The sequence below is a fragment of the Nylanderia fulva genome, unplaced genomic scaffold, assembly GCF_048542155.1.
Source record: "Nylanderia fulva isolate GAGA-0341 unplaced genomic scaffold, ASM4854215v1 Scaffold19, whole genome shotgun sequence".
NCBI classification, from domain to species: domain Eukaryota; kingdom Metazoa; phylum Arthropoda; class Insecta; order Hymenoptera; family Formicidae; genus Nylanderia; species Nylanderia fulva.
In genome coordinates, this window is record NW_028190161.1 from 479,164 (window position 1) to 493,029 (window position 13,866).

A 13,866-nucleotide genomic window follows, 5' to 3' on the forward strand; every position below is an offset into this window, starting at 1 on the left:
TTTCCTTTATCTTCAATCTTTTAAGATTATGAACGATGCCGGTGATATACAAATTGCAAAATATTTAATGCGACTTTAATATATGTCACGTAATATGTTTCATATTAATTTTCATTTCAAATTTAAACTTTAGAATCTATTTGAAAAGTAGATATTTTGTTTTGCAAAAATTTGTTGAATTGGAATATTAGCTTATATTAAAAATTGTGAGCTTCTAATGCATCAAATTATACAGACGCAGATAACAAGTCATAATTATTATGATTGAGTTTTTATTTTCATTCAATTGTATTGTTTAAGAAAAATTTGATGTCGACTAGTGTGATACATATTCCATATGTAAATTAATTAAAATATTAATTTCAAAAAAAGGGGGAAATAATTCAAAATTATTAGTGTCGTATTTATACTCAATAATAAAATTGATTAAGAAAATCGTGTTATGAATGTCATTATTAATCATTAAAAAATATTCATTTAAATTCGAATAAATCGCCATTGAGATTTTACTGTTATATAGTGCGTAAAATATATTGGCGAATAAAAGTCTGAATATGATTAATATGACAATTCAAATACATAATTGCATAATTAACGTTATATAGTATATAGATTTAATGTGCATAAAATTAATTTTTGTTTTCGAACGATTTAATTTGGCAAATTTTAATTTTAAATTCACGGAAATTTATTTAATTACTAAAATTGTTTAACATTGTAGAACAAAAAGCGCTGCACAAATATAATCATCATTAAATTCTTTGAAAGGAATGAAACTCTAACTTTATTGAAGAGATAGTAATTAGAAAGATCTTACACGATTCTCTAGAATATTTTTTGTTGTATTTATATTTTCTCTTTAACGAATAAACCGAATGTTTGCTTATTCGAGAGATGTTTTTTGCCGAATGTAATTTCATTCTTGTACGCTAAATTCTTCATTCGATTTCTATCTATCATGTTGGGGAATGCATCCGACTTAATTTAGACGTCGTTTCCATTGCGGTGGCAATTCTCTCTCTCTCTCGAATGGCTAGAGGCGCTAATTAGCTCCGCGATCCCAGAAAGCTACGAAAATCGCGAACGCTCAGGCAAGCTGGTTTTGCTCGGTTTAGCACGATTCACACGCGCAAAAAAAGAATTGTAGAACGTCGCGACATGCGCGAGTTAAACACACAGACGATCCCCGTTTACGATCTCGCGTGTGTGTCTCGTTCGATTTAAATACTGGCGGACCAATTAGGGGGGTTAATTCCTAAGTGATTTATGATCTCGACCGAGGGAGAGTGGGACCTGACCTTAAGCGTCGTCTCTAGGATCGTTACGCAATCGCCGACGAGCTTTATTTGTACAACCGTTAATCGACCAACACGCGCGCACTTTATATATATATACGCTCATCCCTTCCGTGCAGCGACCTCGGTGGATATGTCGGAATATATTAGCCGCCCGGGTGCTCGTTAACTGCGAACGATGTTTTACACCGAGGGGAAAAGATCGGCGTAAATTTCATATAGGTTGTATTTGAAACTTTGTTTACGTCGCATGATTTGTGGGAGCGAGAGGACGGAAAATCGGTTCTTATAGAGGGCTAAAATTAAATTTAAAGATTCGAATAGTAAAAGAAATATTGCGGTTAAAATTGAATATATCACGTTACGCATTACATCATATTAATGTGCGATATTATAATTATAAGTCTATATATTTAATTTTTTGATATGTTAGCAAAGCGATAATGGTATTGAAAAAGACTGTCGTACAGTCGAAATCATTTGTAATATTATTTTCATGACGTATAATAAAAAATTTATTTAACACCTAATTAATTAGGTCGTTAAGTTGGCCTTTTAATTTATTACTTAATTTAATGTGCAATAATTCGTGTGAGGTAATTGATCAAAATAAACAATAATATTCATGTTTCTCTGTTATCTTTGTTTTGACAGACCGCCAAAAATTCATCGGAAAATTACTCCTCAAAAATCTTTTTTCCCTAAATCACCCCTAGTGACACTAATCGCTTCGGCCAAGTGTCGTGAAATAACTTTCTTCTCGCGTTGCGATCCTCGATTACGGCGAGATGCGCTTCCGTTCTCTCAAAGTCCGTGAATCGTCTCTTTCTTGGCAACTTTCAGCAGCGATTCTATTTCATTCTTGCATAACCTCGCCAAGGAAGCACTCAGTCTGCGTACTTGAAAACTCACTCTCGAAGCTAGCCTCGCACGCGCATCGCAATCGTTTCGCAATCGTTCTTGCTGACTGAGAGCGGCCTCGTGATCAGCTGTGCGAGTCTTCAGAAGACGACGGGATCGTGTTCGGTTCTCTCTCGTCTGTGCAGGATCGAGGTGTACCTATAACGAAACGGGGAGGTCTCGACGGGTTAATATCGATCGACTCGCTCTTTTCTCTCGGACGGATCCAGATGGATCTCTCTATCATTAATCTTCATCGCGATCCACGAATTTCGCGTCGAGAATGGCACGATGGCTCGTCCGGAATCAATGCACCTCGTTTTCGCAAAAAAACGGACGATGAATTTCTGCTTTCAAAATATCGAAGACAAAAAATTTTATGATTCTCTGACACATTGTCCACGAATATAGATTGTTATATGTAGACATTTTTGTTCTTATTAATATGGAATTTTTTTCGAATTTTTACATTTTGATGCAATTTTATTTCATTTCTACACATACATATATGTTATAAATTAATTTTAATATTTTATCAATTTTTTAAATGGTAATTAATCTAGAGAAATTCTCACGACACTGTACACCGATATACAGGGTGTCTGATATAAAATGTCATATCGAAAATATACAAGTGGATCTTGTTATTTGGAGACGATTTTTCCTCAGAAAAAGGAGATAGGCTATCTATTGTATATTTTTGAACGTTCCCAAATTTTATTAAAGTAAACTCTACTTGAAATTATTTGCACAAGACTTTTAGTTTGCGAAAAACCCTTTATTTTCAATCGCTTATAACTCGAAAATGATCGATGCCTCAATATTTTTGCCGAGGAAAAATTATCTCTAAATAACAAGCTCTACCTATATATTTTCAATGTGACACTTTATATGAGACACCCTGTATATATATTTATGGAGAGTACAGTGCAGAGATTGGATATATATCTTTCCGAGGGAGAACGTATTTGCATTATATAATCAATTAAAACTCCCGTACATTAATGAAAGATTAACACAAGTCAGCTCAAGTTCTCTTCCCGTTCGCGCAAACTTCTCGACATCCCGAACATCTTTAATTTCATGCTCGATCGAGGCGCTGGATTTCTCGACGTACCTTCCTCCGTGTTCCTTCCGTAACTTCGCCGCGCGCAAACTTCTGAATTAAAGAGCGCGTGAGAGTAAAAGACGAGAAGTATCGATAACAGATATTGGAAACAACTTCGCCGACCATCAGTGCGTCGTTTGCCAATTGAAAAACTGTCGGCCGACGACGAAGTTATCGCGTTTAAGGGAAACGGCCATTTCGCCTCTCTTCGCTCTTCCTCGTTCTGGGGAATCACGATTAATGCGCCATTAAGAGAGATTGAAAATCCTTTCGAGCCCGGGGAGACTTTCGTCGCCCAATGGACGGGGCAAGTTTTCTCGGAACGTTCGCGCCGTCCAGGATTTTGCATTCCATTTGCCAGGGAACGTTGCTACGGCTTCGCCTCTCGCTTCTCCCGAGGGTGCACTTGCTGCTGGCAACCTAGCGGTAGCCACGCCACGGAGGTAAATCGCATTTGCATGAGAGTTTCTCCGGCCTTTCTCAGGTAGATTTCGGCGACCTCTCTTGTACTACCGCTCGTTGTTTCTCCGAGAAAGTTACGATGTCCATTTTCAAAAGACACTTCACTCTCATGCATGCGGAAATATTGATGGCTCGAACACTCTACTATCTTTCTTTCTTATGGAAAAATCAAATACACATGCATACAAATTTTATTCGCATATATGGTATATACAAATGAGATCTCTTCCTTTGAACCGAAATAACATTTTGAATGAATTTATGAAATGTCAATCTTTTTATTATTTACTATATATATTTAATTAAGCAGGGTCCTTTATTTATATATTTTTTAATTGACATGAATCGTAAAAATGAAAAAATTACGACATGCATACGAAAATATTGATGAATCGAACACTCTACTATCTTTCTTTCTTATGGAAAAATCAAATACACATGCATACAAATTTTATTCGCATATATGGTATATATAAATGAGATCTCTTCCTTTGAACCGAAATAACATTTTGAATGAATTTATGAAATGCCAATTTTTTTATTATTTATTATATATATTTAATTAAGCAGGGTCCTTTATTTATATATTTTTTAATTGACATGAATCGTAAAAATGAAAAAATTACGACATGCATACGAAAATATTGATGAATCGAACACTCTACTATCTTTCTTTCTTATGGAAAAATCAAATACACATGCATACAAATTTTATTCGCATATATGGTATATATAAATGAGATCTCTTCCTTTGAACCGAAATAACATTTTGAATGAATTTATGAAATGTCAATCTTTTTATTATTTACTATATATATTTAATTAAGCAGGGTCCTTTATTTATATATTTTTTAATTGACATGAATCGTAAAAATGAAAAAATTACGACATGCATACGAAAATATTGATGAATCGAACACTACTATCTTTCTTTCTTATGGAAAAATCAAATACACATGCATACAAATTTTATTCGCATATATGGTATATACAAATGAGATCTCTTCCTTTGAACCGAAATAACATTTTGAATGAATTTATGAAATGTCAATCTTTTTATTATTTACTATATATATTTAATTAAGCAGGGTCCTTTTTCAAATATAATAAAGTTTTGATTTTGATAAAAAAATTTTAATAAAATAAAACCAAAATTTATATATTTTTTAATTGACATGATGATTGAATCGTAAAAATGAAAAAAATTACGACATGCATACGAATATATTGATGGATCGAACACTCTATTATCATCCTTTCTTATGTAAAAATCAAATACTTATACGTACAAATTTAATTCACATATATACAAATGAAATCTCTTTCTTTAAACAAAAATACAATTTTGAATGAATTTATGAAATGTCAATCTTTTTATTATTTATATATGTAATTAAGCAATGTTTAAATTTGCTTAATTAAATATGATAAAGTCTTGATACCTATAATTGCAATAAAATAACGAAACCAAAATTTATATTTTTTTAATTGAGTGATAATTGAATCGTAAAAATGAACATTTACGACATGCATGCGAAAATATTGATGGTTCGAACGTTCTGCTCTCTTTCGTATATGTAAAAATCAAATATACACATATAAAAATGAGAATCTCTTCCTTTAAACAGAAATAAAAATTTATAAAATGTCAATTTTTAATTATTTATATACGTAATTAAGCAACATTCTTTTTTAAATGTCATAAAGTCTTGATACCGATATAATTGTAATCAAAACTGATATTCTCTTAATTGACATGATAATTGAATCGTAAAAATGAACAAAATTTACGACATTTCGAAGCATCTTGTCAACCCTTTTATGAATTACGCTATTAGGCTCCTATAAAAGGAGTTATCGCGAATCGGTCGGGACAGAAGACTGGGTGTTTACGAGGAAGCAGAACACGCGCACCCGGCCGATATTACCCGGCATTGAACTTGGCCCCATGCCTGAAACTTTTTAATTTATTCGCGCAACCTCCACTTTTGGAGTTTGTTAACCCTTCGCGGTCGTTGCCACTGGAACATCGTCGCGTTGCGGCGGCTCTGCTTGTTTTGCCTGCCTGGTGATATATCATTCAACGCGGTGCATCGAGCAGACTGTTCTCAAACGAGCGTTTTCGTTAATGTCGAGTTAGGAAGGGAGGAAAAATCACGGGCCATAATATTTCTCCGATCATTTCGGACGGTCTTAATTTTATTAAAGAAATTTTTGAATTTTTAAATTGTATTTCATTAAATATGATATTGTTATTCCAATGAATCTTAATGTGTCTATTATCTGCTTGCATCATTTAATTCTATGAAGGATCAATAGTGGTACATTATCGTAAATGATTTTATCCTTTATTGAGTAGCTTGCTTTATATGCATATTTTACGATGTTAACTTAGCGTGCAATTTTACTGTTTTAGAATAAGTAAAAGTAATAAAAAAATGTTATTAATTATGCACTTTTAAAATATATATTCAATTAATTATAATTAAATATATCATCCTTAGATTTATTTTTAAATTAATTTTTAATCTTTTATTTACATATATTTTACACGAAATATTATATTCCAATAAAATTATTTTTTAATTATATTTTCAAAATATGTTTCATATTATATAATTGATCACAAAGCTCAATGCATAAAATCAAACAACAGAAACAAAATATTTTTCTTATTTCTTTTATATTTTTTAATATCATATTATATATTCTAATTTAACTTTGTGTAACGCAATATTGTGTAACGTTACAATACTCGAATCGTTGCATTCTACGAATCGGTCCTTTTGCGCTCTATATTTCTGCCCTTTGTAGGCATTCAAAAGAGGTCGTCTCGTTGCAACATGCTGCTACTGCCGCCATTATTCGTGAGAAATTCAGGGCGCGTAATCGCATTCTGCCTCCCTCATTTAACGAGCGGAAACATTATTAACAAGTGTACACCGGATTTTTTTTTAATCTCCGCGCAGCCAACATCGCCACTACACAACATCGGCCGTTGTGCCAACGACGATTCTTCGTCGCCTCTTTTTTTTTCTTTCCTCCCTCTTTTTCTAGAAACCATTGTCTATACGGTCGTCGCGGTTTCTCAGCGACGTGGCGTGGGAAGGTTCGCAGGGCCTTAAAGTTCGCGCCGTTCAAGGTGAGGAGGATACGTATACATATATATGCACACGGGGAGAAGCCGAGTCTCGCGCCACTTTAACCCAATTTATATATCGGAACGCGGACTTGTTGCGAGAAGCCACATTCGTTAGCCGGAATCTATGAGCGTTTACTTGCGCGAATTAGTGCCACTAGTAGAGCTTCGTTACAATTGTCACATGGTGACATATATTTCCTGGTTCATTTCATAGGAACTTCCTGGAACGTCTATGGGGCAATCTATTCCAGGACGTCTGAATTTATGATTTTACTTAAGTTAAGACTCAAGAAACAATTCGTCACAATTGCGTTACCAGGTTATCGTGCTCTGTTACGTCAGAACAATAGAGGCAAGACCATATTACAATTGCAAATTGATAAATCTAAATTCGAGAACGCATGCATCACAGCTGCATACCATAGCAACATATTTATTAACGTTCCCCTAGTGTATATGTATACGTGGTTTATTTAAGGAGGACGCCGGGCTTTAATTATGTAATTACCGAACGCGATTAATTCGCGACCGTAACTAATTAACATTTATCCGCGGACGAATAATAGCTGGCTGCGCTTCAGTGGGGCAATAGGTTTCCTCTAGCTCTATCTTCTCTTCCCTCCTTTAATTACATATTAATACGTAACCCGACGCAACAATCGGTATTTTTTCACGCGCATACTAATCGACCGGTATTATTTGTTCTTTCTGTTGCAGCCGGAAGAACGCGATCATTCTCAGGACCCAGCTGTCGGTGAGGGTTCACACTATCATAGGTGAGTACCACCATCGTGGATTTCTGATTCGAATCTCGCGACGGGCTCCCACGATCCACTTGGATGGATCATCCGCGCGCGCTGATTCCTCCTCGACTCTTAACTGGCAGCGAGTCGGGTCGAGTCTCGTTCTAGTTACTCGGTCACTTGTTTCGGTTCACCGACAACGGCGACCTTCTCTTAACCGTAACGCTGATGTTGCCATCGAGTTTTGATAATAATCGTAGATGAAGATAGATGAATATACGAAAGAAGTATATACCTACGCAGTAGGAAAATTTGGGTTTTTGTTGTCAAAAACGGTCTCCGTTACAAAATTTTTGTGTTAAATATTCAACACATTCACATGTGTTAATTTAACATATTACTGTTCTGTTAATTGAACTTAAATGTTAAATTATTAAAAGAACTGAAAAATGTCAAAATAACGCAATGCGCATCTATTTTCAATTTTACACAATAAATATGTTCTGCTTTATTAGTGAGAAAATTTTTCTGTTAAAATTTACAGAAAAAAATTTTACACAAAATTTATTTCAAATTTGAAGTTTTGCATTTAATTAAATTTGAAGTTCTTGTGTTAAAATATTAACATGTTTGGGACATGTGATATCTGTTAAATTTAACAGAAATTTTTCAACTGTGATCGTTAAAAAGTTTGATATGCAGACACAATCTCGTCTAATTAATTGTTTAAATAAATTTGCTCCTAAATAAAATCTAGACACACACATATACGTCGATAGTTGTATTAAAAGTGAATAAAACTGGAAAAGCTTTTGCCAATTTTTTTAATGTTCAGAATGTAGATAAATGTAATTTAAACGTTATTAATTATTTTATTATAAACCGAATTTATTTCTACGGATATTTCATTTTCTTTTATTATATCAAGAGATTTAAATTAAAATGAGAAAGAAATAAGTGATATCTAATTACATTTCCGTTGTGAAATTAATTCTATACTCATAAACTATTTTTTGCTATATAATATTAGATCATATATATTTTGTGTGGAACTCATAATTTCTTCTAAATAATATAATTAATAATTTTTATAACTTTTACATATTAATATTTCTCCTATTTTTTATATTAATTCTAATATATATATATAATAATTGTATACAAAACGTATATTTTTTTGAAATTTATAATTACCAAGTTTAACATTACTAAATTTAAAATTATTAAAGCATTTTAATTATTAGGTCACTTGTGGTTTAGCGACGTAATAATAACAATGACCGATCAATGATTGTCAGTGTATAGTTACGCACATTTAATGGTCATAGTTTGAAAAGTTTCAAATGTTATGTGGACCATATATCATTAATATAAATAACTTGTATTGATTGTCATACTGATGACATTGCATTCAATTGATGACATCTGATGTCCTGATAAACGAACACTTATATGAACATTAAATCATAATAGTTGAAAGAGAGTGAACATGGTCATATTCATAAAAATTATATTTGCATAGATACATGTATACATATATAATGCGACTCAAACTTATTGAATTTTTAACCATGGATTTTTCAATTCAATTCGAGATTGGAATTTTTTAAATAAAATTTAGAAAATTTTTTAATTACAAGCGGGAGAGATATTTCATAAATTAAAATTTTCAATATTTATTATTTTGTCTTCTACATTTTTAAATATCTAAAATATTAGTTGTTATAAAATATCTTAAAATTATTTTTACATTTGAAAATACAAGTTTATTTAAGCAAAATAAAAAATAAGAAAATAAAAATAAAATTTATTTTAATAAAATATTTCTATATCACATCTCGGGAAGCACAAATTTTTAAAAAGACAAGTTTTATATGTTTTTATGATAATCAATATTAAAAAACATTTAAAATCTTTTTTCTATAAAAATGCAAATAACTTTCTAATATTGCAAAATGGTGCGAACTGTTATAAGGACAATGAATAGCAAATATTTAATTACATCTATTTTTTCAAGTTGTAAAAAATGCAATTCCATCTTTTTAAATATACACTGTGACATAATTATACGATGTCGTAAACAATGAGCTCCGTTGCCTGTTGATAATTAGCAAAGTAATAACTATACCGCTGAGTGCAGAACGCTGTACCTGCGAAAATCAAGCTAATCCTTTATCGTAGCTCAGCGACCATCCATCATTGACTATGACAGACAGTACTTAATCACATAATGTCGAATAAAAACTCTTTTCATTCTTCTCACTTGCAACAATATAAAAATTTTATTGGAATTACAACAAATAGCGTCCGTACACATATTTCCATTTAATTCTTTTATTGCTATTAAGATATCTCTCTCTCTCTCTTAAAATTCAATGCGCACATTCGATAGACAAGTTTTTTTTTCGAAGCAAATACATTTTCTCATCAATTTTTTAAATATCTTTTTTGGGATAAGTTTAAAATATTATACAAGAAAATTAACTCAAATAGTGCTACAATTCTAGAGATTTACCACATCCGCATTCCATACATTTTTTCTTGTTAAATACGTGTCCATCTTTTTTGTATAAACGAGTGATGATTCGTTATTTTATACATTTTACGAAACAAAATAACGATTTTATAACAGACGTATTATTTCGATAAGATTATTGTGATTAAATCTTGTTATGCCTGAATTGCAACAATTACCGGCATGCGCCGTAATTACCGGCTCTCGTACAGAAATAATATTGATGGGTGTGTTGTGATTTTCTTTTCTCTCTGATCGTTCTGCATTTTTATAGTTGGCATTTTTTTTTTGTTCTAATAAATTCTTGCTTTATTTTCTTATCAAATCCAATTTTTTTCTTGCGATAATTTTGCACATAATTAAATTATTTCAAAGAGAATACATTAAAAATTTAACGAAAATATTGAAACGGTTAAAAGTCTTTGTTTTCTTAAATATATATTAATTTTATTATTTCTGTAAATTTTATTAAATCAGTTCTATTACAATGTTTTATATATGTCTGAAAACTATAATATTAAAATAATATGTGAAATATATATTATAATTTATATATAAGTAAGTTATTTTGTATATTCATATTTACAGTATTAAGACCGTGACATTATTTTCGTTAAAGAGAAATATTTCTATGAAATGTTCAGACAAACTTATTTATAAGTTGCACAAACATCAACTGTTTGAAAACAAGTAAAGATATTTCTTGCATCTTTTTGCCATACAAATGTAAATTATTCCCAACGGAGTTGTTTCACCTGTCAGTTCTCTAGCAGCAGTTACTTTGTTAACATTCTATCGTATTGTGCTTGTATAATTGAGCTAATTGTAATCAAGACTTCGAGAATCGTTTCATTACACATAGCAAAGTGCAACGAGGTTCGCAGCTATTATACAGACATCTACATTTTTATTTAACCACATATTCTTTGACAAATTTAAAGGGTATCTTTCTCTTCGCGTTATTATATATGTATTTATTAAATACTTTTTTCTTTAAGGTTTATTTAAAATTAAATAGATATATACATTTTTTTCTTGTAATCTTTACACATACACTTGTAGGAGCATAATAACACAAATTTCTTTATAATTAAAAGATTGTTAATAAATTTTATAAAATGATTTACCCTTTTCTAATGTTAAAACAAAAAGCTGTAACAGGTTTAAAAAATTGTATATGATCGAGTATAGATTTTTATATTAAATTTGCTAGGAAAATATAAATAATTTTGCTGAAATGTTCTATGCTGAATATCACGAAGAATAAAATTCGCGAACGATTATACGCGTTGGTACACCTGCGTTGGGTATGTACACCGTGTCCTGGTTCATTGAACCCTATGAAGATGGTGGAGGAGATAATCGAAGGTACAGAACGCGAGCAAGAAAAAAAGAAGTCCCAAAAGGGCAGAAGGAGGAGCGGAAGCCAAAGTGGACCGTGCCGTTTTACATATTTTAACGGTTTTTCGTGTACCTCCGACCCTCGTGAAGTTTGTCTGGCTTTTTTCATTTTCATCCTTTTCTTCTTCTCGTTCTTGTATGACTCGTGGTTGCCTTCCAAAAGCGAGTAATGAAGATTATCTTACACAACATCTCGCATCTCTTCTCTATACTTAGATATGTGCAAGCTATTTCGAATGCAAAAACATCTTGCAAAACAATGGAAACGAAGAGCGATGTTGTTAGTAGAAATTCTCTATTTAAAAAGATGTTAACGTTTAATATATCTGCAAAATTAATAAAATGTTTTGTTTTATAATATTATTTTTTAAATTATATATCCGATACAAACAGAGATTTTGTATAAATAATTTAAAGCAAGAAATTATTAAACATTATTAATATTTAAATCCATTACAATTATAGCCAGAATAATAATATTTAATTTCACATGGTTAACAAAACCCTTTTAAAAAATAAAATTAAATGAATGTTTCCTGTGCGCGAATCTAATTTATTCCGTTTATATAAACCTCAGTTGCTGAGAATTAACAGATCATTATATAGCCCGTACGAGACTCTTGTTGATGATCTATTAGGTATATGGCGTCACATTGCTCGTTATGTAGGTATTAATCGCCTTTCATCCTCGCATCAGCGTATTAATCGCGCCACGAAATTCAGCGATAGATAATTTTGCGATTCCATTTCGCTCACAAACAGATCGTACAAATATTTCGCGGCTGGCTGCTTAGCCGGATATGTTATATAGCACGCGAAGCGTGCTACGAGAGCACGTTTTCGCGAATCACGCGACACACGGACTCAGATTTCGCTCACGCTTTGCAACCTGGCACAATAGTATTCGGTCGTCCGCAAAATGGGTTAAATTGTCTCGCTTACTGTAGTATCATAAAATTTTCGTGAATTCCAAATTCTTAGCGGACTAATCCTTTCTCTATGGCTTCTAGTCTGAATCCATTGGACTAATTTTGTGATTTTTTATTATAATTGTATGAAAAGATAGGAAAAAATAAAAAATATTCAAAATATTTTTTTGTTCATGCCGAGTAACTTGGCAATAATATTTAGTCGCTTGCAAAATGGATTAAATTGTCTCTTTTATTATAGCAAAATTTTCGTGAATTTCAAGTTTTTAGTAGACTAATTCTACGATTTTTAGTTTGAATCTGTTGGATAATTTATCTTATTTTTTATATAATTGTATGAAAAAATAAGAGGAACTATAAAAGAAATATTTTGAATATTTTTTAATTTTTAGATGTTTGCAGAAATTTGAATACACATTAAATTCAAACATATCTGATATAACATATAACATGTACTAGATAATATAATCCGAGAAGAAATGATATATCATGATCAGATGTAAATATATATATATACATAATTAGTTATGGAAACATTTGATAACATATATAATTTTATATAATCATATAAAATAACATATGTAATTTTATATAATCATATAAAATTACATGTGTTATTAGATCTTTTTATAATTCATTATGTAAAAATGGCAAACTATATAAGATATATTTACATGTTAAAAATTTGTAGTTTATATTTAATTATTTTAGATAATTTTATTTTTTTAATCTTTCAAATTCTTATTTTTGCTGTTCTCAGATTAGAATGTAATATTACGTGCCAATTGGCAATTGCTCATAACATGAATATGTATTATATATAAATCTAGATAAAAGTAGCAATTACATTATTATTATATTTTATAAAATATCGTGATGTAACATCTTATCATATTACATCTATAAATGAAGTATATTATTATTGTTTTTGTACATTTCGAATTAATCTGGTTAATCTCAATTAATATATTTATTCTTTTTTTTTAATCTATTTCGAGAATACACACTGAGCTTTCGATAGTTAATTAATTATTAACTTCTCGCTTTTTTTATGCGAAAATATTGTCGTTAGATATCTTTCAGATTTTTTAATCACCAAAAGAACATTTTCACGTCTTTGAAAAAATTTAGGATACTTATGCGTACATCATATTTGAAATTCATGGAGCATTAATTTCTCGTCAGCTGCGACAAAATCTGTTTTCTCTCTTTTCCATTTCATTTTATTTTTTTAAAGAAATAGGTCAGTAGTAGATCGTGTACGTAAATTGCGTAAGCAGTGATTTACCGCTGAAAACTGATGTTGATCCGAGTGAAAATTAAACGAAACAGGATCTATGAGCGACAATGACGTATTACAGCTCCGTTGTG

At 31.2% G+C, this 13,866-nt stretch overlaps 1 protein-coding gene across 4 annotated transcripts in view; it reads left to right on the top strand.

Annotated features, from left to right (window-relative positions):
* Fhos (Formin homology 2 domain containing) overlaps positions 1-13,866 on the top strand; it is a 183,127-nt gene that overhangs the window by 127,861 nt on the left and 41,400 nt on the right. For all 4 annotated transcript variants that reach the window (XM_085481670.1, XM_085481671.1, XM_085481672.1 and 1 more), the window contains one exon: positions 7,625-7,683. In XM_085481670.1, coding sequence (XP_085337796.1) covers positions 7,625-7,683 — 59 coding nt within the window. The remainder of the gene's footprint in view (positions 1-7,624; positions 7,684-13,866) is intronic.